This window comes from Dermochelys coriacea, chromosome 4 (assembly GCF_009764565.3).
Source record: "Dermochelys coriacea isolate rDerCor1 chromosome 4, rDerCor1.pri.v4, whole genome shotgun sequence".
Taxonomy (NCBI): Eukaryota; Metazoa; Chordata; order Testudines; family Dermochelyidae; genus Dermochelys; species Dermochelys coriacea.
This window is the reverse complement of record NC_050071.1, coordinates 65,391,780-65,418,845: the sequence shown is the minus strand read 5'-3', so window position 1 is coordinate 65,418,845 and position 27,066 is coordinate 65,391,780. Positions and strand designations below refer to the sequence as shown.

The following is a 27,066-nucleotide window of genomic DNA, read 5'->3' as shown; positions in this document are numbered from 1 at the left end:
GGGGAGATTGTTGTTGTTGCAATTGATGCAGCAGGGATTGATTTAGCAAGTCTAGTGAAGAGCCGCTAAATCGACAGCAGATTGCTCTCTTGTCGACCTCAGTACTCCAGATCTCTGAGAAGAGTAAGGGAAGTTGACCAGAGAGCATCTCCCATCAATGCAGCGAAGACACCGGGGGTAAGTTGACGTAAGCTATGTCGACTCCAGCTACATTATTATGTCGACTTACCCCGGTAGCGAACACAAGCCCTTAGCTATGACAGACATAGCTATGTCAGTCAGGGGTGTGGAAATGAGTAGGTTGACAAAATAATTTTCCATTAACTTAGCCCTGGTCTACGTGGGGGGGGGGGGGAGAGAATCGATCTCAATTATGCAACTTCAGCTACATGAATAACGTAGCTGAAGTCGACATACTTATATCGACTTACCGTGGTGTCTTCACCGCAGTGAGTCGACTGCTGCCACTCCCCTGTTGACTCCACCTGAGCCTCTTGTGGTGCTGGAGTACAGGAGTTGACGGGAGAGCGCTTGGGGGGGGGGTCAATTTATCGCGCCTAGACTAGACGCGATAAATAGATCCCTGCTGGATCGATTGCTGCCTACCGATCCGGCAGGTAGTGAAGACATACCCTTAGCTACTGTTGCTTGGGGAGTTGGATTAACTACAGCAATGGAAAACCCCTGTGTCATGGCACAACAGCAACATAGCTCCAGCAATGCCCTCCCACAATGTGGATATGCCCTAAGTCTTGGTAGTAGGTGAAGGAGGAATAGGTTCTCTAATACACTCTTCTGAAATGTGATGGCTTGTGCATTTTTAATTGTATATTTTGTTAGTGATGCTCAGTTTAAATGCTTAATTAAAACAAATATTTTATAAGAGCTTTGAACTTTACCATTTTAAGTAAAAATTTTCTGTAAAATGGTAATTTAAGAAGATTCAAAATAACTCAAAAGCCACCTTAGGATTGGCACCCTTGTTAAAAGTTTTTAAAGAGAGAGCAAGTATTAAAGGACCAGAACATTTATTACCTTTCTATTTATCTAAATGGTGTTGACATCCTAACAAAGTCTGCATATTTTAAAGAGCTGTGCAAGCAATATAAAAAACCCCACATCTATCCACACATAGACCACCTCCACATACCAACAGATATGTAGGTATTAATTGTTTGATACTGTATAACCTTAACCTGAAGATAGACATTCTATACTAACTGTTTAAAAACAAGAAAAGAAAACATTGCAATTAAAACATTTTAATATTCCTTGCACCAAAAGATAAATAGCAAAAATTCTAGCTATTTTTTCATTGGGAACGATCAGCTTAGGAAACCAGAGTTATGCATGAGAACTTGATTTTTCTGTTGAAAAGGTGAGCATGCATTTTAGTTTTAAAGATAAAACTAGCATTTAATGCTACATCAATATCCCTATGTCAGCTAAACAAAATTATATATTGCAACAGTAAAAAAAAAAAATCCACCTCATAAGAGGATGATAAAAACTCATCCTTATTGTGGTAAATATACATTTTTCTTGAGAAAGTTTTTACATGTTTACAAACAGAACATTGTCAATATTCACAAATTGAAAACAGAACCCAAACTGGCAGTATTATTACTGACACCTAAATTGCCTGAAACACTGTATGACATGACACACAGCACTCTACTTTGAATTTCCAAATGCCACCAAAAGATGCATCCAATTATGACAGCAGTACAAGCTCTCTTTCCAAGGGGAATGAAAGAACGGCAAATCCCAATGGATACACAAGTTCTGCAGCAGAGATGATGCAATATATAAAAATAGACATCCTCACACAGAAGCTGAAACTTGGATAAACAGCACACTGCATACAATTCTGAACTGCTTTGCATTAATTTGCAATTGCATACCATTAACAGGAAGAAAGAACAAATCTCTGTTCTAACACAAACACTTCTGATTTACACTACCTGTTTAATTCATCACCAGTATATTCTATGGAATAAACAGAAATACCTTAATATAGTAAAAAGACAGAAGTACATCCTGTTAACCAATTCTGAGGCTAGCAGGCCATGATTTCCTGGAAACTGCAGCACACATGGAACAGGAGGGAGGGGGAGAGAGAGAGAGAGAGAGAGAGAGAGAGAGAGAGTGTGTGTGTGTGTGTGTGTATTCACCTATTGTTCCTTGGCATCTCCACAGAGGACCATCGTATTGCAATTTCTAGACAAAGCAGGTTAAAGCCGCTGTACTAGCCTCAGAAATCCTTTGCTTTCTGGGCGAATGGCAGCGCAATCCAGAATTTCCTCGTTTTTGTGAGTTTATGTCTCACTCTTAAAGATACACACTCACTTATACAGTACATACATATACTTCAGAAATGAGTACTTTAATATTATCTGTACACATTTAGCATTTGATTATTTATGTTAGAGTAAGTTGAATATATTTTATCTTGACAATCTCTGCAAATTTGGGGTGACATCACCATGAAATGTCATTTAAAAAGCTAGGAAAAAAACAGAAGAATGTTTTAAAATTAAATATTGATTCTTTTTAAAAAAAATTACTAGGCATAAATATTCTTCCTGCTAGGTTCTACCGCATTATGGACCAACCCTCACTCCTTTGCCAATAGACTTAACCTTTAAATAAATTTAAATTTTTATGTTTCAGATGTTATATAGACATTTACACAAATATGTATTCATGTACAAAAGTGTGGGCATTACACCCACTGAAAACTGTGTTAAAATTGTAAGCTATCACTTTAAATTCCCCAGTGATTTTCCTGGTCCTGCTTGCATGCTAGGAGGCTCTGAACAGCCCTGACAACTTATTTACTCATCTTCTGCAAATAAACTCAGTGAGAATGGAAGAACCACATATGAAATCAGCATTCTGGAATGAACACTCCCACCTGGTATAAGGATTTTTAGTAAAAGAATCTATATTAAAACAAATAAATAAATAAAATGCATTAGAAGTTTGTTAAGATTGTGAGCAATATGAAATTGAAGCTGTTGGGGTCTTGAAGAGACCGACAGTGATTTTTTCATACTAAACTCATTTCTTGTGATTGATATAAAGTGCATGTGGGCTGACAAATCATGTTCTTAGATTCACTTTGATACAAACTATAATGGCTGAAGTATTACATTAAAAATCAAATTGGAAAGTCAGCTTTAAATATATGACTATATTGGCATCAATTTACTGTACAGAATAAGGAGAACTGAAATTAGCAGACAGAACATTTGAGTTTACAAGCAAGATAATTGCATTAGTGAGGCATATTATAGTGCCATAAAGTCTGCATTGTTGAGGAATATGCTTTGCATTCTTGCCTATTAGAAGTGAATGCATTTTTAATTTCTTTAAGTTTGCTTTCTTTGTAATTGGGCTTAGTGTTCCTTTATAATATCCCTTTTCTAATCCCTCTATTCTTTTATTCTGATCCTTTATTCTTTTTGTGTGTGGTCATGGTGGCATTTCCCTGGGATCTGAACAGGACCTTTCCCTCATCCCATATAGTCCTAGCTAAAATGCAGGAAAAGGCCCTTGACTCCTCAAGACAGGAATCAGGACTGATCTAACCAGGCATCACTTCCCTTAACTCTTCCGAAACTCAATGTGTTAGAGGGTGCTCATGAATGTCACAGGAACTCCATCCATCCTAAGACTGGCAGCAATACATCTATAACCCTCATTCCCTATATCTATCTAATCCATTGATATTCACACGTCCATTTTAAACATTTTTTTCTATACAATTATATATCAAATCTTTTCCTCCTGTTTAAACTTTACATGTATGTGCTACTCCAAAAGCTCGAGAGCTAAGTAAACATTAGCAAATATCACAAGCATTTGGACTGTTCAATTTTTTTTTAAATCTTGAGATATTCACAGTGTAGTTGGATCAGCCAGTCATGTAACTTTTATTCTTTTAATATTAAAATGTCTTGCCTAATATCCTATAGGAAGCCTATGAGAGTCTGGAATAGAACACAGCTCTCCTGGGTTCTATTCCAGTTTATTAAATACAAGAGAACATCCTTGGTCCTGAGCATCATTCATAGTCTATCCTGTGTGCTGAATGAAGCAGGAATCCTGCAGAACAAATAGTATATGATCATGTAATTAAAGGCTATCATAATGTATACACACAAGGCAGATAATTTAAGGTTGCCCGGGCAACCTTAAACCTGGTGTTCCTAATCACTGGATGCTTGAATTTGCAACCCTTAACATTTTTAAATGTAGTTTTCTGTATTTGATTTTCTAGGCTTTAGAAAAAGAAAAAAAACCCAAATTCCATCATACAGACTCCTACGGACACCATAGGGGTCATTAACAAATGCTTGAAACCCAGGACCTTTAGACCCAAAGCTAACCTCTAGGCTGTTATCTTCTATGTGGAACAACAAACAGAGCTAGATGCAACATACGTTTTGACAGTGGTTTACACCCGTAGTTCTTAACCAGGGGTACACCGAGGTTTTCCAGGGTACATCAACTCATCTAGATATTTGCCTAGTTTTACAAGAGGCTATAACAAAAGCACTAGCAAAGTCGGAATAAACTAAACTTTCATACAGACAAATGACTTGTTTATATTACTATATATAGTATACACTAAAATGTAACTACAATATTTATATTCCAGTAGATTTATTTTATAATTATATGGTAAAAATAACACAGAAAGCATTTTTTCAGTATTAGTGTGCTGTGACACTTTTGTGTTTTTGTGTCTGATTTTGTAAGCAAGTAGTTTTTAAGTGAGGTGAAACTTGAGGCTACGCAAGACAAAGACTCCTGAAAGGGGTACAGTAGTTTGGAAAGGTTGAGAGCCAACAGTTTACAAAACCATTTGCTAAACTAGCAGTTGAATGTCAGGATTCCTGGGCTCTATTTCTGGCTTTGGAGGGGAGTGGTTCTGGTTATAGAGTACAGCAAAGTACACAGATTTGATTTATTTATTCTGAAAGTGTTGCTGAGGATGAGACTTGGATCTGCCATGTTAGAAACTCTGTTGTGTTTCCAGCTCTGCTAAAGTGACCTTGTGTGAACTCTCATTTGAAAAACCGAGGGAGAGAATGATATTTGTCTGCTGCCTAAGAGGTAGGAGGGCTGGCTCACTAATAAGGACTGTGAAGTTTATAGAAATATTAAATACCTTTAAGTGAAAGAGCAACGACTAGAATTTATGACTCCCTGCCCACCACTCCTTCTCATAGGCCAATGAATTGGCAACTGCAGCCATCGCATCTGGAGCTCAAGCTCGGTGGGTTGAGGAGCATGCTCAGTGCACTAGGAATTCTTCCAAATATTGTCAGCAGCTAGCTACTAAAAGCTTTATTGATCACGTTCAAATGGCAATTTTCAGTCTTATAACTTGTTCCAGTCTGAACAGATTTTCATGGGGACAGCAAAAGATATCTGACTGACCCAAGCACTATCCCCCTGCTTATGTTTGTGCTCCAAATCATAGATGCACTATACCATGGGTAGGCAACCTATGGCATTCGTGCCAAAGGCAGCACATGAGCTGATTTTCAGTGGCACTCACACTGCCCGGGTCCTAGACACCAGTCCGGGGGGCTCTGCATTTTCATTTAATTTTAAATGAAGCTTCTCGAACGTTTTAGAAACCTTATTTACTTTACATACAACAATAGTTTAGTTATATATTATAGATTTATACAAAGAGACCTTCTAAAAATGTTTAAATGTATTACTGGCATGCAAAAGCTTAAATTAGAGTTAATAAATAAAGACTCAGCACATCACTTCTGACAGGTTGCTAACCCCTGCATGAGACTGTCATGGTTACTGGCCCAGCTGCACCTCTGTCCCTTTCTGCTCTCTGAGTGCAACCCCTTCAGGTGTCAGGCCTCATGCCTTTACCTATTCCGGGATATAATTCTGGAATTCTCCCACTCTTAGATCAAACCCTAGACTACAGCGCTCTGTGAACCAGCTGTGTTTAACTTGCACTTGGGGTTTGTCACTTGAGGTTCTTCATTTCAAGACACTGAAACCATACTTTACAGAACAATCTTCTAAAACCAGTTTATTTTAGCAGTGGGAACAAAAAATGTAGAAAAAAAAGATTTTAGAGCAAAAGCAGTCTATATGCATATCTACCTTACCTAAAGGCTTACTATTCCATGATGGTAACCTAGGAACACCCAACATTTTCAGACATCTCAGCAGTTACCTTTGTCATCTCCATTCTCCCAAACAATCCCCCCTCTCAGAGAGTCTCTTTTTAAATGCTGCTACAATTCTCTTTCCTCTTGCATATTCACAGGCCCTTTCCTGTCCAGGCATTGTCTCCTAAGAATCCTCAAGTGTTTGTGAACAAGTGGCTTATCTTGAGACATTCTTTTTCCTGCCTGCTTGTGTTTTCTTACAGACCCCATTAATCAAAACCAACATATTCAGACATTAAGCAAACACCAACAGAGTTTTCATAAATTATTACAAAGCCGCCCCAATTCTGGCACAGGGGAAGTAGAACACCTAAAAAAATTATCAGAAAGAAATTTAGCTTTGGTAAACCTATTTTAAATCTATTTTTCCCTAATCTTATTAATGGAAATGGCTGTTTTGGCGGAAGTTTTTAAAAAATCTCAAGCAGATACAAAGCATGAAAAATTTCAGCCCAAATGGTTAAAGTTTGGCAAAGTTATAAGCTACCAAAAATAAAGGCTTATAAAGGGAAAATGCTTTGTTGAGCATCCCTAACTTTAGGCAACCAGCTCTGACTAGAATGCATACAAAGACACCAAAATCCACATTTTAAGATCAACCTTAAGCATTCCACTGGTTAGTTAAGTAAGCAAGAGTTAATATTAATCTATCTGAAGCTATTCCTAGAATCCTTCTCCTACACTGTTCTTTTCCCATCCTCTTAAAAAAAAACTGTCTAGAAAACTACATCAATTTTTAAGGGCTATACTCAAGATCAGAATCCTGACTTATTTCATATGATCATTCATATTCATGTTTAAGATTATTAAACCAACATATTGATGAAGTATGCCCCCTTACATTCTAGTAAGAATTTGAACTACCGTAGTTAACACTGGAATGAATTTCCCTACTATTACTGTGCATTTAGGGCTCAATTTTTACCCCACCTAAGTCAGAGGGAGTTTTACCATTGATTTCAAAGAGATGAGGACTGGGCTCCTAGAAAGATAGAAATATATCTTTATCATTACAAAAAGATGGTATTTCAGCACAACAGGCTATTTCACAACTCACAGCTTTGTAAGAAACAGCATTGAAGCCCTTTTGATAATTTCAAAAGAACAAGAAACCTTCAAACACACAAATGAATTGAGTGCCAGTACAATAGATCATTAGTAGTGTTAGCTAAAAAACAGTAATCAAATTTCCTGCTATAAGATCAGCAGGATAAAACAAAATAAAAAGAATATTTTGCTCAAAGTGAGGATCTTAAAGAAACTTATTCTTTTTAATTTGTCAACCAAGCTCTAAGTACTAAAGGAATTTTTTATGTTTTACATTACTAACTCTGTAGCACAAAATATACCAAATAAATTCCTATAAAGCATCACATATAGTACATGCATAAGTGTTTTTTTCATTTGCATCAATGTAATTAAAAATAAAATTTAAAATCATAAAGCATGGCATCTAGGTCTTCAAAGTATGTTGGTATTTAAGAGCTGATCTGAGACAAAAATCCTACGATCTTTTAATTTTTGTACCAGTGAGACTGGCGCCAATCTAGAACTTTGCTTATTCACTCAGACATGACTTCCCCCACAGCGATTCTTCAACATGTTCTGGTAAGCCCATTCAAGCTCCTTTCTCATTTCAATCAAGAGCAACTGAAGAGTGTTATAGATTCATAGATACTACGGTCAGAAGGGACCATTCTGATCATCTAGTCCAACCTCCTGCACAGCGCAGGCCACAGAATCTCACCCACCCACTCCTACGAAAAACCTCACCTATGTCTGAGCTATTGAAGTCCTCAAATCGTGGTTTAAAGACTTCAAGGAGCAGAGAAGCCTCCCTCAAGTGACCCGTGCCCCATGCTACAGAGGAAGGCGAAAAAACTCCAGGGCCTCTCCAATCTGCCCTGGAGGAAAATTCCTTCCCGATCTCAAATATGGCGATCAGCTAAACCCTGAGCATATGGGCAAGATTCACCAGCCAGATACTACAGAAAATTCTTCCCTGGGTAACTCAGATCCCATCCATCAAATATCCCATCTCGGGGATTTGGCCTATTTACCCTGAATATTTAAAGATCAATTACTTACCAAAATCCCATTATCCCATCATACCATCTCCTCCATAAACTTATCGAGTAGAATCTTAAAACCAGATAGATCTTTTGCCCAGACTGCTTCCCTTGGAAGGCTATTCCAAAACTTCACTCCTCTGATGGTTAGAAACCTTCATCTAATTTCAAGTCTAAACTTCCTGGTGGCCAGTTTATACCCATTTGTTCTTGTATCCACATTGGTGCTGAGCTGAAATAATTCCTCTCCCTCTCCTGTATTTATCCCTCTGATATATTTATAGAGAGCAATCATATCTCCCCTCAACCTTCTTTTAGTTAGGCTAAACAAGCCAAGCTCCTTAAGTCTCCTTTCATAAGACAAGTTTTCCATTCCTCGGATCATCCTAGTAGCCCTTCTCTGTACCTGCTCCAGTTTGAATTCATCCTTTTTAAACATGGGAGACCAGAACTGCATACAGTATTCTAGGTGAGGTCTCGCCAGTGCCTTGTATAATGGTACTAAAACCTCCTTATCCCTACTGGAAATGCCTCTCCTGATGCATCCCAAAACCACATTAGCTTTTTTCACAGCCATATCACATTGGCAGCTCATAGACATCCTATGATCAACCAATACTCCAAGGTCCTTCTCCTCTTCCGTTACTTCTAATTGATGCGTCCCCAACTTATAACTAAAATTCTTGTTATTAATCCCTAAATGCATAACCTGACACTTCTCACTATTAATTTCATCCTATTACTATTACTCCAGTTTACAAGGTCATCCAGATCCTCCTGTATAATATCCCGATCCTGCTCCGAATTGGCAATACCTCCCAGCTTTGTATCATCTGCAAACTTTATTAGCACACTCCCACTTTTTGTGCCAAGGTCAGTAATAAAGAGATTAAATAAGATTGGTCCCAAAACCGATCCCTGAGGAACTCCATTGGTAACCTCCCTCCAGCCTGACAGTTCGCCTTTCAGTAGGACCCGTTGCAGTCTCCCCTTTAACCAATTCCTTATCCACCTTTTGATGTTCATATTGATCCCCATCTTCTCCAATTTAACTAATAATTCCCCATGTGGCTCGGCATCAAATGCCTTACTGAAATCTAGGTAAATTAGATCCACTGCATTTCCTTTATCTAAAAAATCTGTTACTTTTTCAAAAAAGGAGATTAGGTTGGTTTGGCACGATCTACCTTTTGTAAAACCATGTTGTATTTTGTCCCATTTACCATTGACTTCAATGTCCTTAACTAATTTCTCCTTCAACATTTTTTCCAGGACCTTGCATACTACAGATGTCAAACTAACTGGCCTGTAGTTACCTGGATCACTTTTTTTCCCTTTCTTAAAAATAGGAACTATATTAGCAATTCTCCAATCATTCGGTACTACTCCTGAGTTTACAGATTCATTAAAAATTCTTGCTAATGGGCTTGCAATTTCAGGTGCCAAATCCTTTAATGTTCTTGGATGAAGATTATCTGGGCCCCCCGATTTAGTCCCATTAAGCTGTTTCAGTTTCGCTTCTACTTCAGATATGGTAATATCTACCTCCATATCCTCATTCCCATTTGTCATGCTACCATTATCCCCAAGATCCTCTTTAGCCTTATTAAAGACTGAGGCAAAGTATTTGTTTAGATATTGGGCCATGCCTAGATTATCTTTAACCTCCACTCCATCCTCAGTGTTTAGCGGCCCCACTTCTTCTCTCTTAGTTTTCTTCTTATTTATATGGCTATAGAACCTTTTACTATTGGTTTTAATTCCCTTTGCAAGGTCCAACTCTACTCGACTTTTAGCCTCTCTCACTTTATCCCTACCTGTTCTGAACTCAATTAGGTAGCTTTCCTTGCTGATCCCTCCCATCTTCCATTCCCTGTATGCTTTCTACTTCTTCTTAATCACCTCTCTAAGATGCTTGCTCATCCAGCTTGGTCTACAACTCCTTCCTATGAATTTTTTCCCCTTTCTTGGGATACATGCTTCCGATATCTTCTGCAGCTTTGATTTAAAGTAATCCCAGGCCTCCTCTACCTTTAGATCCATAAGTTCTTCAGTCCAATCCACTTCCCTAACTAATTTCCTTAATTTTTGAAAGTCAGCCCTTTTGAAATCAAAAACACTAGTTGCAGATTTATTTTTGTTAATCCTTCTGTTCAGTTTGAACTGAATTAGCTCATGATCACTTGAGCCAAGATTATCCCCTACGCCATTTCTTCTATGAGGTCCTCACTGCTCACCAAAATTAAATCTAAAATGGCATCCCCTCTAGTCGGTTCAGCAACTACTTGATGAAGGAATCCAGAGTTGTAATCAAGTCTAATCTCACTGTCTCAGGATGAATCAAACAGCAACAAAAAGGCAAAAGCAAAACCTAAACATTTTCAGCTAACAAAATTTTCACTGCCCACTTTTTCATTTCTCCAACTTATTTTCCTGACCTTACAAAGTGCAAGTGCAGAACACCTACATATGGACTTTATTTCTGGAACCAATACAAAAGTCTAAAAAGTAGTCTATACTGAGAAAATACATAAATACATTCTGTTAAATATACTATGTATTTTCCTTATTTCTGTGCTTTGAACATCATCTTCCAGTTATATCGCCTCAATCTTGCGATGTCATGAAGGAAAGGAAGAAGGTAAATTACAATAGATCCTCAAAGATACGAACACCAGAGTTACAGACTGACTGGTCAACCAGATACCATTTAAAACTGGAAGTAACCAATCAGGCAGCAGTGGACAAAAAAAAAAAAAAAAAAAAAAAAAGCAAATACTGTACTATGCCTGTATTGCATCTTAAACGTAGGGACATCTAGGCTGCCTGTCCCCACCCCCACTAACTTACAGCTAGGAGTTGAAGAGACAAATTCACAAGCAAAGCTGTGAGCCCCCACTGCCAGCTCAAGATAGCAGGAGCAAGAGCAGCATTGGGGTCTGCGCTGCTTTCCTGTAAGCCATGGGTGCGGTTTTCACCATCCCCATCCCCCGGCCGAGAGCGGGGTTGCTGTTTTCACTACTCCCTCTCCCCGCCGGAAAAGAGATGCACTGTTTTCACCACCACCACACCCCTCCCACCTCACTGTAGTCGGGGGACAAGCTTGCCCCAACCAGGAAAGAAGCTGCCTGCAACGAAGCTGCCTATGGAACCTGGCCCAAAGTGTGAACTGCTGGAGCCAGAGCTGCATTTTGTTCAGTTACAGAATATGTCAGTTACGGACAACCTTCATTCCCGAGGTGTCTGTAACTCTGAGGTTCTACTGTAATCACATTAAGGAGACTGTCACCATGTCCCACATTTATTTTAAGCACTCTCACTATAGAAGAAATATATAAAACATCAATAAAGAAAACACTGATAGGACACAAATTTTGCCATAACACTGCATTGGTATTATGATACAATTAGTCACACTGCAAACTTGCAAGTAAAATTGTTAGTGGACCACACATATAAATTACAATACCTGAGGTTTAGTGTATTCCTGTGAGCCAAAATGAAATGAATGCCATATAGGAGGAAAGGAAAAGATGAACATAATCAGACATGCTATAGTAACATACCACCATGAGATAATGTTAAAATTATTTTAAGGCGAGTCCTGTTCCCTGATAAATTGGCTGTATGTGTAAATGTTCTGTCATCCATGCAACAATTAAACATAATGCACTTAGCTTTCTTTACAATATTTGCAAAGCATTGTCATGCATTTTCCATTTTAGAACTATCTTTATATAATTTCATCTACATTTTCACTATAGCCAACTTTCTTCAGAGATGCTTTTTAGCATGTCTTTTTTTTGACTATTTTGAACACAGGCTTTCTAAGTACACAATCAATTGGGCCAATGTGAAGTAAAATATTGATACTTTTTCAGCAAACATTTCAGTGATATGGTAAGTAAGGAGCTTGTATAAAATAAAATTCAAGAACCTAGTTTACTCTAAAGCTATGCAATCTATTTTCTGGATGAAGTTATTTTATTTTATTTAATTTTTTATTATTGATCTTAATGTATTTGACACGCAAATCAAAACATACCCACAATTAGATCATGCAACTAAAGACTAATCCAATATACTTGACCATTCATTTCATATGTGGTTTTTCAAACTTTTTTTTTTTTTAAATGTGTTTATTCATACCAACTTCTAAATTTTAGAAAACTGAAGGCCTGATCCTGAGAGATGCTGACTAATGGGAATTTTGAATGGTCAGAACCCCTCAGGAGATGTACTATAATAATGCACTTTGCATTCCTATCAGTTTCAGAGAATACATTTCAGTACCATTTTAAAGACTCATTTAGATTTTCAAACAATTTTGATTTTAAAACAAACAAAAAACCTTTTGGATGGCCACAAGGCAGGACAGTGAGGAAGAGACAACCTACACAGATGTGAGTGACTGGAAAATGCATATTTTTAAGTATATAGAATATAAATAATATCAATGTGATAGAAATGTAAACAATGAAGATTACCAAGCACTATAAAAATAAGAAGTCTTCAATTTCCATAATTCCAATTTGAAATTGCTGGGTTTAATATTTTCCCTAAAAAAGGGATCTCAAGTAATTAAATAATAATTTAAGTTATACGTTGATTTAAAAAAAATTTGTAATTGTCAGTAATTATTTCAGGTTTTACTGACAAGTCTACCTGGTATTCTCATAATGTATTTCCCAATAGACTTGTACAATCATTATGAACTTAAACAGAATGATTAACGATGAGCTTTTGCTCTTCGTACTGGATTTAAATCTACACCAACCCATTATGTATTCTTAAAAAGTAATTTATACAACAGGTGTGGCCCTCCTATAGCAAATGACATTGTCAAGTCTAGTTACCATTTTTCAAACAGCAGATTAGATGTATAAATTACATCTAAATAAAATCCATCAACAATTCCTTCCTTCACTTGAAGCATGACTGACCCAAACATGCATGCCACATAAAGGTGGTTTGACACAAACCAGTATAATCTCTTATCTTAAGACACGAATAAACAAAATGAAATGACTCAACTAAGAAATTCATAATAAATTTGGAGAAAAGCAAAATTGCACAGAACATTAAACCATTAAAAGGAGACTGTTGTATAAACAAAATACATAAAGTGTTGATGTAAGATATATTTATTTAACTTGGGAGGAAAAACCTCCAACTGTGGATGTAATCAAACAGCTACACATTTACAGTCATGCAATGGATTACAACAGGAAATTGACAACAAGTAAAGGAATATGGATGGGTAAGGAGAAAATGAGGGGGAGGGGAACACTACTTCAAATCAGAGACAACATTTTTAAAACGATAAAGCCCTGATTCTGCAAACACTTTACACTCAATATGACCAAACACATTAATAAAGTTATCTATGTGTGTACTAGTATATTTTTGCAGGTTCAGGGCCATAAAAAAACAGCTGAGTACAGGATTTGAAGGCCACTTACTTTTCAGAGTATTTTGTATGCTGTTGAAGTTAACAGCAAATCTAATTACTCTTATCCTAGTAGGCTCTTGCTCAACAGAAAAATAAAATAATCTAACAGATTATTTTGTAGAACACATTTAAAATATTAATACTTATGATCTTTCATCTTTTATGAAGGAAGCCTATAACTTTCAATCTGTAAAATTACACAAAAATTATTTTGAAGAAAACTCTGATGAGGCTTTGTCTGATGATAAAGGACAGACTGCAGTATTTCACTCTGGGGAAAAAATATTATGATTCAGACCAAAACTTCTGGTCTCGTATTAGTCAGCAATAAAAGTTAGTTTAATATTTCAGGATCTGGGTCTTGCACAGAGAAATGACAAGCCAAAATCATGGATTATTTCTACCACAATGCAATATAGGTTTTTTGAGAAAACAACTGCTATACATATAAATGAATGCTTTACTGATTAGCCACAGGAACACTGTACACCAAATATTTATATTACATTTTCAATTATTGACAGGAAATTGGAATCACATGTATTAAAAATTAGGTAACTGATTTGTTTCAAAAGTTGCCAAAGATAACTGGAATAGCAAGGAAAGATATGTGCTGTCCTCTTGCCAGCACTGTTTAACAATAAATGTGCAACAACTTAAGTATTCTCAACTCTCAATCTGAGTTATGAAGCAAATTACATGGGCACACGTGTGCACACACTTTGGGCCAAATTCACTGATGCCCTAAGGAGAAACTCCCACACAGAATTCCACCTGCTTAGGCAACCAGTGCATTTGACCTTTCAGGTGATTATTTTTGTAAAAATGTTTTTCCCTTGTCTTGTATTTAAAACAAATGTAGGTAACTTACCGTATGATAACCTCTAGGTAAAGGTGGCTTCCCCACAGGATAAGGATCCACGGTATCAATAATGGTTTGTCTTTCTCCTTTTTGATTGATTTTCCTAAATCTCCTTCTGGATTGTCTATGGGAAGCTTGACGCTGGAAATATTCTTCATTTTCATCCATATAGTCCACCTATAATAAAATAAATGCAATGAAGGGTCATTTCCCTACAAATGAAAGTTACCGCATATTCTGCAATAAAACAGAAGCCTATCTTTTCTTCTGCTCTTAGCCACGTGGAAGCTTTTATTTTAGACAATTCTTAACTATAAGTGCCACTGCTACTGAACAAGTCCACGCTAGTTTAAGATTTAGTTTATGAAAGGGCACTTTGAACTCCATTTCAGAAAATGTGGTTGGTTATGAATTTCCTGCATTTTTAACAGTGAAAAGCATGAACTCAGTACCAAGAAATCAAATGTCCGCAGGGATGAGAAAGAACAAGTATCACTATGAAAAGAGTTATTGAGCAGACACTTTCACATATTTTATAAGTGCCTTACTCTATTTAAAAAAAAAGTTAACATCCTTTTCCTCAATTTTTATTCTTACACATAGTGATGTTTTTGTCTATGCAATACACTGGCAAATGAAGCTCTCCCATGGGAAGGAACTTATAGCTTTCCTACAGATTTCAACGGGTCACTCTTGGGACCTTCCAATCCCATCCTGCCTCTCTTCAATGGGCAACACTGTTTTAATTACATATTTTAAATATTTTGAGACTTTTAAAGAGGAATTTTCACATCAGAGAAATCTGAAAAAGATTAAATTTACATAAAAAGCAATTTACTTTGTAATAATAGCGAAGGAAAAAACCCCAGACATTTCTAGTAGATGAGTGTCTGAATAAGGAATTTCCCACTCAGCAATATCAATATCCTCTCTCTGTTCTGGAGGCTGCAGCAAAGTCGCAGGCCTGTTACTACACAATAATGTATTGCTATGAAAATGTTTTTACAATTCAGAATTCTGACTTTCATGCAAAATAAGAAAGTTGTAGTAATTTGCCTTTCTGTATCTCTCTCCCCTGTGTCTATCTTACTACTAAAAAGCCATCATTTCATGCTAGATACAAGGAAGCAGAAAATGGCGAAAACTGTCCAGTATTGTCCTTAGGTGCAGATTAAATCCATTCACATTCCTCAGTGTGTATCCCAAGGCCAAAAAGACTGTTCCCCAAAAGAAACAGGACGTAAGTAGTGATAGGTGGGTTAAAGAAAAGATGACGACGACAAACTACCACCATGCAGGTGATTTTTCCCTTCTCATGTTTCTTTTCACCATCTATACAAATGAAACACCATTACATTCTGCTGACATGACAAGAAGTTTTTATAAGAACTAATCCTTCCCTAATCAGTTGTATGAAGTATGACTAAACATGACTATTAAGGGTATGTCTACACCACAATTAGACACCTGTGGGTGGCCCATGCCAGTTACTCAGGCTCACGGGGCTCAGGCTAAGGGGCTGTTAATTGCAGTGTGGATGTTAAGGTTTGGGCTGTAGCCCAAGCTCTGGGACCCTCCCACCTCACAGGATCCTAGAGCTCAGACTCCAGCCCAAGCCCAAAAAGTCTACACCGTAATTAAACAGCTTTGCCCAAGCCCGACTCAGCTGGCATGGGCCAGCCAAAGGTGTACTGCAGTGTAGACATACCCATAGACACTTATGGTATGCAACAAATGTGTGGTGATGACTTGGTAGCTGCTCCACATGTTGTCCTCTGAATCTTGAGTTCTTTCCACTCAAAGTGCAGTCAGTCCTCTGAAAGGTGGGGGCAAAGTATACGTCAAAGGTTTAACTAAGAGGTTCCAAAGCTCTTCGTATTCATGACCTACTTTGGATGGATTGCCAGCTAAGTGCCCTTATCCAGCACCCACCACAGGTCCCTCTCATCATGCCTTGGCCCAGCTGCAACTTTTTTTTTTTCTGGTCTCTTCCCTATCACCCTGGTAGGCCCCGTATTTTCTCTGTCCTCTCCACCCTCCCCCCACCCACATTTTGTGTCCCTCACTTTTCTCCCACCCATCGAAGAGCTGTGTACCAAGGACATCCATTGGTACCACCCAAACCTAAGGATGGATATCATAGCAGCAGGAATTGGGGAAAGCAAGCTGCTCCCAGAGCCTGCATCATGCACAAGGTACAATGGGAACAGGGAGACAAAGTGGGTGGATTCACACCTTGAAAAGAGCTGACTGCCACTTTCCCCACAGCAGAATTATGGGATTTGAATTGGAGGGTGGGCAGAGGAATGGGCATTTCTCGTTTCTACTTCCCTCAATGCTATGAAATCATTAAACAGAATGCATCAGACTTTTATTAGCAGGACAGGGACAGAGGAGGAGACAGATGACAAGGTAAACTGCTATTACACAACCAACGTTGTATTCATTTAGAGTGAAAGTGGCAAAGAATTTTTAAAAACCTGAAGATTAATGGATATAAATTTTAAATAAGTTAGAAAGTTACACTTACTGTATGAAAGTTATTCTTTAATGCTTCTAGAAGTCAGGACATTTGGATCTCCATCCTTGGAGCTTTTTAAGAGCACGTTAGAAAATAATCTGTCAACGATGCTCTAATATTTAGTCCTGCCTTGAGTGCAGGGAACTGGACTAGAAGACCTCTTGAGGTCCTTTCCAGTTCTATGATTCAATGATATACTGCAGGCATGAATAACTTGTGTCTTCTACAATACTGCCTAATTCACTAATCCTGATTTCTAAAACATCTCCGGTAAATATAGATGGCATTAATTTTCAGCAATTGAATACGATTTGCCCTGAATTTGGATAATATGGTGTTTGTATAATTTGGTGTTTGGCTATATGGTGATTATGCCTGTGTTATGGTCTGAATACCACATCCTTCAGAAAGAGAGCAAAAGTATTTAATCTCTCCTGTCATGGAGGTTTATCTGTTTGGATGACATGCCCAATGACACTGATGAAAGTGCTGAATTTGAGAACCCTCTGGGGAATAAAGCTTTTCTGCACTGGACCACAGCAGGTGTTCTAAATGACAAATATGCCTTTATACTAGTAATGCTGAAATTTTTTTTAATTGTAATAGTAAAAAAATCCCTAAACTGCATTCTCAAGCCTTACGTGTCTCGAATAAAACAGAATTTAATCAACTGTTAATAACTTTTAAAATAAACTCAGTTTATCAATTTTAAGCAAAGATGCTTAATTACTATATCATAAATACCCGTGGGTAATCATAGTTGCCATCTCTATTTTAAATATGATTGTCTTATCCTTACAGGCATTTTTTAACTTGCAGTTTATCTTTATTGAAAGGTTTATTTCATTCATTTAATTAAATGGCATTTCCAACTTTTGTGCTATGTATAATGATTGCAAACTAGGGCATTAAATTAAAAAAAAAAATCACACACTAAATTTAGTACTACCTTAAACTGACTATAGTGTAGACAATTCAAAGTAATTTCAAACGGTACTGAATTTTGTCTATGTTTAATGACAACTTGAAAGTGTAATTTAATTTGAAAAAATATTGTTTGAAAGAAATTGGCACCACAATCTTACCACAATCATTTCAGATGGCTCTAAAACAATGCATTCACAGCCACGCCTGAAGCTTCCTGCAGAACGCTTGCCAAAACTGAGGAAGAAAAACACCTAATCAGAACAAAATCAAAACTGTAATACAAATCAAGAAAGTATTTAAAGACTCCCCAGACACTTAAAAAGACATAAAAAATACACATGTCGAGAGCAAAATTGTTGTGCAGATTTTCCCCCTTTGATTAACTGATAAAAAGAATGCCAATGTCAATACATTTTTGATTTGTAGAATTTAGGGAGAATTGTTTATACAGCACCTAATACAATGAGGGCTCCTAGGTGCTCTGATAGCTATAGCAGTAGCAATAATTGTAGGTGTTAAACAGTTAAATTGATATATATGCAAATAACCAAGTCACAATGCACAAAAGTTACAGCTCACGAAAGCTTATGCTCAAATAAATTTGTTAGACGCTAAGGTGCCACAAGTACTCCTTTTCTTTTTGCGAATACAGACCAACACGGCTGCTACTCTGAAACCGATATCAAAGAGGCTTTCTAACACCTATATCTCCTTTATAGTTAAATATAATGTGCTACATTAAAAATTCTTCTTATAGCTGAATGGATGGGGTTAGAAAGCTTGAAAAAAAATTTGTACTTCTCTCATCAAAACAGTTTTATCCAACAAACCTCAAAATTTTCAAAAAACATTCTTCTTGTCAGAAGAGAATCATAAATTTGAGTGGGAAAATGGGGATTAAAGACATTTTGGGAGAAGGATGTCAAAAATCAAGCTTACTGTCCCAACCTTAAAAACAGAGTTACTAATGTAACTCCAGCCTTTGAGACTGCACCTATTTATCTATTACACAATGATTCTGCTATGCATCATTTACGGTTTTATTTAAAAAAAATGTATGCCAAATAACGCTTTCTTAATTTTTCTCAATTTCATAATAAGGCCAACTAGGAACTTAATGTCATTCTTAATGGTATTTCTAGTGAATCTATTACTACCCTCCTACCCTGCAGGGTGATTAGTAAAGAATGAAAAAATTCACTTGCTGCCCAAATGGTGATTCCTGCACAACAGCATTTCAATAGCTTGCAAAGAAGGCAGTCAAATATTGAAAAGCAATACCAGCTGTGCTCCTTCACCATAACAATGTACATATTTAATGGTACATGAGACTTTTACAATAGACAATGCTTTTACAAAATACGAAGCCTTTTTAAAGATTCAGTAATAAACCCTAAAATCTGCTCAATAAGATGCACACTTTTCCAGAGGCAAAGATGAGCATTCTTCTATTACCTAATACTAAAAGAATGTGTCCTGCCTTACTCATCAACACATTCTTGAATTTTATTCAAATTGCAGCTACCTTTAAAGGTAGAAGGGAAAATTAAATCATGACTTCATTAATGTTTTGAAAAATGGCTTTAGAATCTAAACTACTTCATTTTTTGTCATCACCCACACCAATAACCAAAATAGCTACATAAAAAAATATCAGGGGAAAAAAGATGACCTAATCAATTTATTTGTAAACAAGACAGACATTGTGGTGGCAAGAATGTAACTTTGTATCCTAACTGGAAAAATAAATCAAAATAAGATCTCTGTTTCCCTATCATACCCCAAAAAGACTGATTTCTAACAGTACAGTTTTTACTCTAGGTTAGAAATCTGTTCCTGTCACTTGGTTTTTAAATATAACCTAGAAGTAATATTTTTGAATACTCCAGAAAGTGAAACAAATACTTGCCTTTCCACTCCACTCTCGCCCCTCTTCTTCTGAAGATTTTTTGCTATCTCTTATGGACAGGAGCTTTTAGCTCTCAACCACTAAATTTGGCCTGACATCACCCTCTTACCTAATTTTCAAAGTTTTAGGAAACCAAATACAACAAGATAACACATTCCAAAACTTACTCCTGCTTACTTACTACATGTCTGAATTACCTGAAAGGGCTTTAACTCACAGCACAAACGAGAAAACAGTCAATACGTTAAGGCAGAAAGCATGCACTGAATCATCACTTGTGAAAAAAAGTCCAGTTTCTAACAGGATAGGATGTTAGGAACTGACCACCCGTATATTTGCCAAAGTTTCACTGTTGCACTTAGGAATTATCATTAATATGTATACAGTTAAAACATACTGAATTAATCACTTTCAACAGGGGATATACCGCATGCATGTAAATATAATAGTATTAGGGCTGTCCATTAATCGCAGTTAACTCACGTGATTAACTCAAAAAATTAAGCGTGATTAAAAAAAATTAATCGCACTTAATCGTACTGTTAAACAATTGAATACCAATTGAAATTTATTAAATATTTTGGATGTTTTTCTATATTTTCCAATATATTGATTTCTATTACAACACAGAATACAAAGAGTATAGAGCTCACTTTATATTATTTTTATTACAAATATTTGTACTGTAAAAATGATAAATATTTTTCAATTCACCTCATATAAGTACTATAGTGCAATTTCTATCATGAAAGTGTAATTTAGAAATGTAGATTTTTTTTCGTAGCTGCACTCAAAACCAAAACAATGTAAAACTTTAGAGGCTACAAGTCCACTCAGTCCTACTTGTAGTTCAGCCAATTGCTAAGACAAACAAGTTTGTTTATGGGAAATAATGCTGCCTGCTTCTTATTTTACAATGTCACCTGGAAGTGAGAACAGGCATTCGCATGGCACCTTTGTAGCCATCATTGCAACATATTTACATACCATATATGCTAAATATTCGTATGCCCCTTCATGCTTCAGCCACCATTCCAGAGGACTGCTTCCATGCTGATGATGCTTGTTAAAAAAATAATGAGTTAATTAGATTTGTGACTGAACTCCTTGGGGAAGGACTGTATGTCTCCTGTTCTGTTTTACCCACATCTGTCATATATTTTATGTTATAGCAGTCTCGGATGATGACCCAGCACATGTTCATTTTAAAAATACTTTCACTGCAGATTTGACAAAATGCAAGAAGATACCAATTTGAGATTTCTAAAAATAGCTACAGCACTCGACCCAAGGTTTAAGAATCTGAAGTGTCTTCCAAAATCTGAGAGGGATGAGGTGTGGAGCATGCTTTCAGAAGTCTCAAAAGAGCAACACTCCAATGTTGAAACTACAGAACCCAAACCATCAAAAAAGAAAATCAACTTCTGCTGATGGCATCTGACTCAGATGATGAAAATGAACATGCCTTGGTCTGCTCTGCTTTTGATCGTTATCGAGCAGAACCCATAATCAGCATGGACGCATGTCCTATGGAATGGTGGCTGAAGAGGAACGGACATATGAATCATTAGCACATCTGGCATATAAATATCTTGCGACCCCAGCTACACCTGTTCTCACTTTCAGGTGACATTGTAAATAAGAAATGGGCAGTATTATCTCCTACAAATTGTAACCAGACTTGTTTGTCTGAGCAATTGGCTGAAGTAGGACTGAGTGGACTTGTAGGCTCTAAAGTTTTACACTGTTTTATTCTTGAATGCAGTTATTTTTTGTACATAATTCTACATTTGTAAATTCAACATTCATGATAAAGAGATTGCACTATAGTACTTGTAGTGAATTGAAAAATACTATTTCTTTTGTTTTTTACAGTGCAAATATTCATAATAAAAATAAATATAAAGGGAGCACTGTACACTTTGTATTGTGTTGTAACTGAAATCAATATATTTCAAAATGTAGATAACTTCCAAAAATATTTAAATAATTGGTATTCTACTATTGTTTAACAGCACGATTAATTTTTGTAATCGCTTGACAGCCCTACATAGAATCATAGAAGATTAGGGCTGGAAAAGTTGTCAGGAAGGCATCTAGTCCAACCCCCTGCCCAAAGCAGGACCAAAACAACTAAATCATTCCAGCCAGGGCTTTGATAAGATGGGCCTTTAAAACCTTTAAGGATGGAGATTCCACCACCTCCCTAGGTAATGCATTCCAGTGCTTCATCATCCTCCTAGTGAAATAGTTTTTCTTAATGTCCAACCTAGACCTCCACCACTGCAATTTGAGACCATCGCTCCTTGTTCTGTCATCTGCAACCACTGAGAATAGCCTAGCTCCAGCCTCTTTGGAACCGCCCCCCTTCAGATAGTTGAAGGCTGCTATCAAATCCCCCTTCACGCTTCTCTTCTGAAGACTGAATAAGCCCAATTCCCTCAGCCTCTCCTCATAAGTCATGTGCTCCAGCCCCCTAATCATTTTTGTTGCCCTCTGCTGGACTCTCTCCAATTTGTCCACATTCTTTCTGTAGTGTGGGGTCCAAAACTAGACACAGTACTACAGATGTGACCTCACCAGTGCCGAATAGAGGTGAATAATCACTTCCCTCAATCTGCTGGCAATGCAGACCAATATGCCGTTAGCCTTCTTGGTAACAAGGACACACTGTTGACTCATATCCAGCTTCTCATCCACTGTAATCCCCATGTCATTTTCAGGAGAACTGCCACTTAGCAAGTTGGTCCCCAGCATGTCAAGCAGTACCTGAGATTCTTCCATCCTAAATGCAGGAATCTGCACTTATTTCTGTTGAACCTCATCAGATTTCTTTTGGCCCAATCCTCCAATTTCTTTAGGTCACTCTGGACCCTAACCCTATCCTCCAGCATATATACCTCTCCCCCCCCCATTTTAGTGTAATCTGCAAACTTGCTGAGGGTGCAATCCATCCCACCATCCAGATCATTAATGAAAACATTAAAGAAAACTGGCCCCAGGACCGACCCCCAACTAGACATCAAGCCAACTTACCCATATCCATTGAGCCTGATGATCTAGCTAGCTTTCTATCCATCTTACAGTCCACTCATCCAATCCATACTTTAATTTGCTGGCAAGAATACTGTGGGAGACAGTATCAAAAGCTTTGCTAAAACTCAAGGTACATCACATGCACTGCTTTCCTCATACCCACAGAGCCAGTTATCTCATCATAGAAGGCAATTAGATTAGTCATGCATGACTTGCCCTTGGTGAATCCATGTTGAAAGTTCCTGATCACCTTCCTCTCCTCCAAGTGCTTCAAAATGGATTCCTGGAGGACCTGCTCCATGATTTTTCCAGGGACTGAGGTGAGGCTGACCGGTGTGTAGTTCTCCAGATTCTCCTCCTTCCCTTTTTTAAAGATGGGCACTATATTTGCCTTTTTCCAATCGTCTGGGACTTTCCACAATCACCACAAGTTTTCAAAGACAATGCCAATGGCTTTGCAATCACATCAGCCAACTCCCTCAGCACCCTCAGATGTATTGCAGCCGGCCCCATAGACTTGTGCATGTCCAGCTTTTCTAAATAGTCCTTATCCTATTCTTTCACCACTGAGGGCTGCTCACCTCCTCCCCATACTGTGCTGCCCTGTGCAGCAGTCTTGGGGCTGACCTTGTCTGTGAAGACCAAGGCAAAAAAAAGCATTGAGTACCTCAGCTTTTTCCACTTCGTCTGTCACTACATTGTCTCCCCCATTCAGTAAGAGTCCCACACTTTCCCTGACCACCACCTTCTGGTAACATACCCGTAGAAACCCTTCTTGTTACCCTTGACATCCCTCACTAGCTGCAACTCCAGTTGTGATTTGGCCTTCCTGATTACACCCCTGCCTGCTCAAGCAATATTTTCATACTCCTCTCTAGTCATCTGTCCAAATTTCCACTTCTTGTAAGCTTCCTTTTTGTGATTAAGCTCACCAAAGATTTCTCTGTTGATAGCCAATACGGCAGGCAACCACCTTGGCTTCTTTCTGCACATTGGGATGGCGCCCACAATAAGGCTTCTTTAAAATACAGCCAGCTCTCCTCGACTCCTTTCCCCCTCATATTAGCCTCCAAGGAGATCCTGCCCATCAGTTCCCAGAGGAAGTCAAAGTCTGCTTTTCTGAAGTACAGGGTCCGTATTCTGCTGCTCTCCTTTCTTCCTTTTGTGAGGATCCTGAACTTGACCATCTCATGGTCACTGCTGCCCAGGTTGCCACCCACTTCTACTTCCCCTACCAATTCTTCCCTGTGTGAGCAGCAGGTCAAGAGGTGCATGGCCCCTAGTTGGTTCCTCCAGCACTTGCACCAGGAAGTTCCCAACACTCTCCAAAATCTTCCTGGATTGTCTGTGCACTGCTGTATTGCTCTCCCAGCAGATGTCGGGGTGATTGAAGTACTCCATGAGAACCACGGTCTGTGATCTGGAAACTTCTGTTAGTTGTCTGAAGAAAGCCTCGTCTACCTCATCCTCCTGGTCTGGTGGTCTATAGCAAACACCCACCACGACATCACCCTTGTTGCTCTTGCCTCCTAACTTAACCCAAAGACTCTCAACAGGCTTTCTCCAGTTTCATACTGGAGCTCTGAGCAATCAATCTTTCATCCAAAGACCTCAAAGTACTTCTTAGGCCCGAAACATGCTTCACATCATCTCCATGAAGTACTGTATGCAAGAGATGAGGAAATGATGGCAAAAAGAAGATTAAGTGTCTTGACTATAACCACTGATTTGCTGTGACATTGACAAGAACAGAACTCAAATCTCCTGACTCCCATCCCCTGATTCAGCAGTCTCCAATAAGGAGTAACACACAGAGGAGGGAATGGTGGAAGACAGATATATTGCACCTTGGAAAAGTAATCACAAATCAAAGAAATTGGAGAAGACCTAAACGAGCTTGTCTTAATTGAACATTAGTGAATAAGATTTTAAAAATTCAGCCTAAAAGATACAGTTATTTATATACATCATCAAACAATAGAGGCAACTCTCATAATCGGCGCTCCATTGAGCTGATTATAATACCTAATGAAGCCTTATGAAAAACACTAGGAAAAAACCCTCCACAAGAGACCCTAATCACCAGGAAGGTCTAATTTTGATAGAATACAGGTATCCAGCAGGTTAAACCCTTTACCAGAGGATCTATCTCTAGATACCTGTCTTCTGCAGTCCTTTGGTTTGCTGGTTAGCTGGAGAAAATTAAGGGGAAAATTAGATATTAGCTCTTACAGACTAGAGATGCAACATTAATTTATTCCCTCCCACCTCCCAACATGGAATGATAAGGCTGCTAGTAGATGGAGTTTCATCCTCTGCTGTTGCTAGGGAGCCAGATACCCGAACAGCATTCTTTTGTTTCAGATTGAAACACACAGTTCTTTCAATTCCTGCTGTAGAGACTTTTGCATACTACTACTTTGCATTTGGTTATACTATATCATTCACGCACATGTGACAACATGTAACATGGACTGAAGTGATTAAAAGCTAAAAAGCATCTCTTCCTACCCACGACGTATAAAAACTTTTCGTTCCTAAAATAACTTATTTTCAAATATGCTCAATATAGAACAGGCTCATGGCCTAAGGAAAGGCAAATCTAAGACAGTATTAAGCCACCTTTACATTCTCCAACCCTGGGCTGCCCCAGAGACTGAGGAAATCCTCATTGTAACTACTGTGGGGGCCTAAATTACAGCAACCATAGGGCAGACCCACCTATAATATCTAGTGCACTGCATGCTACATGCCGCTGATGAACACAGTGATACTGCCAACAGAGGGGCTTGTAGATGCTTGGGGGTGGAGGGGAAGCCTTACAGCTGTCTTCCTCTAGGTCAGTGGTCCCCAAACTGTGCGGCACGCCTCCCTAGGGGGCGTTGTGGAGTCCAGACCAGCCCCCGGGGGGGTGAGGAGGGAGCACCACTCAGCTCTGCTCTGCCTCAGCCCCAGCCCCACTCCCACCCATAGGCCCTGTTCCTGGCTGTGGCTCCCAACCATGGCTCCCAGGAGGAGGGGGTCAGATTCCATTAAGGGTAAGGGGGAGCATGATAGAAAAAGTTTGGGGACCACTGCCCTATGCTGGGAAAACTCCTCCTGACAGCCCCTTTATACTGCTCAAGCTCTTTTACCCAGCATGAAGAGACTACAATGGGTGTGAGAATTTGACCCCAGTTATTTAAATTTTGTTACAGTTTTAGAAACCAAAAAGGTCCATATCAGCAAAACCCTGTATTATTCATAGAGAGATTCATAGATACTAAGGTCAGAAGGGACCATTCTGATCATCTAGTCCGACCTCCTGCACAATGCAGGCCACAGAATCTCACCCACCCACTCCTACGAAAAACCTCACCTATGTCTGAGCTATTGAAGTCCTCAAATCGTGGTTTAAAGACTTCAAGGAGCAGAGAAGCCTCCCTCAAGTGACCCGTGCCCCATGCTACAGAAGAAGGCAAAAAACCTCCAGGGCCTCTTCCAATCTGCCCTGAAGGAAAATGCCTTCCCGACCCCAAATATGGCGATCAGCTAAACCCTGGGCATATGGGCAAGATTCACCTGTATTAGCTACAGGCACCTACTTTACAATCAAATACCAGTTAAATATTGTGATGTGTAAAGTGGATAAAAAACAAATTAAAATGACTCAATATTAATTGCTCTCTAAACAAGTTTTGGCCATGCTATTTCCCAAGTTATATGTTTAAACTGAAAGCAAACTTTCTGTACGCATAAACTTTTTCTAAATAAGTCTTTAGGAAATATTATGGAACTTCGGTCAAACCTCCATGATAAATTTCTTATTATAACAAATATTAATGCAAGTACATGAAATATTAGCTATTAAAATCTTCCAACAAAACACTGGAAATGGAGGACAAAATTATAGTTTTCTACAAAATTTTGTATTTCTGTCTCCTCAAGACTGTTATCCCACAAAAAGAATTTCACACATCTTTCCTAGTTAACCAGAAGACCTGTAATTATCAGACACATCTAACTAAATTTTTTTAGAAAACTCAGATGTCCAGACAGTCAAAACCTTGTAGCAATGAAGGCGAGTTGTCCT

The 27,066-nt window shown here is 38.2% G+C and overlaps 1 protein-coding gene across 14 annotated transcripts in view; it reads right to left on the bottom strand.

The window, feature by feature from the left end:
- RAPGEF2 (Rap guanine nucleotide exchange factor 2) overlaps positions 1-27,066 on the bottom strand; it is a 310,360-nt gene that overhangs the window by 121,755 nt on the left and 161,539 nt on the right. For 9 of the 14 annotated variants that reach the window (XM_038399045.2, XM_038399053.2, XM_038399048.2 and 6 more), the window contains exons 5-7: positions 18,208-18,283; positions 14,611-14,778; positions 11,757-11,774 (exon numbers count right to left, since the gene is read on the bottom strand). In XM_038399045.2, coding sequence (XP_038254973.1) covers positions 11,757-11,774; positions 14,611-14,778; positions 18,208-18,283 — 262 coding nt within the window. Of the gene's footprint in view, positions 1-2,174; positions 2,194-11,756; positions 11,775-14,610; positions 14,779-18,207; positions 18,284-27,066 lie in introns of those variants that run through there. The other 5 variants (XM_038399046.2, XM_043513254.1, XM_043513257.1 and 2 more) reach the window with 2 other exon arrangements.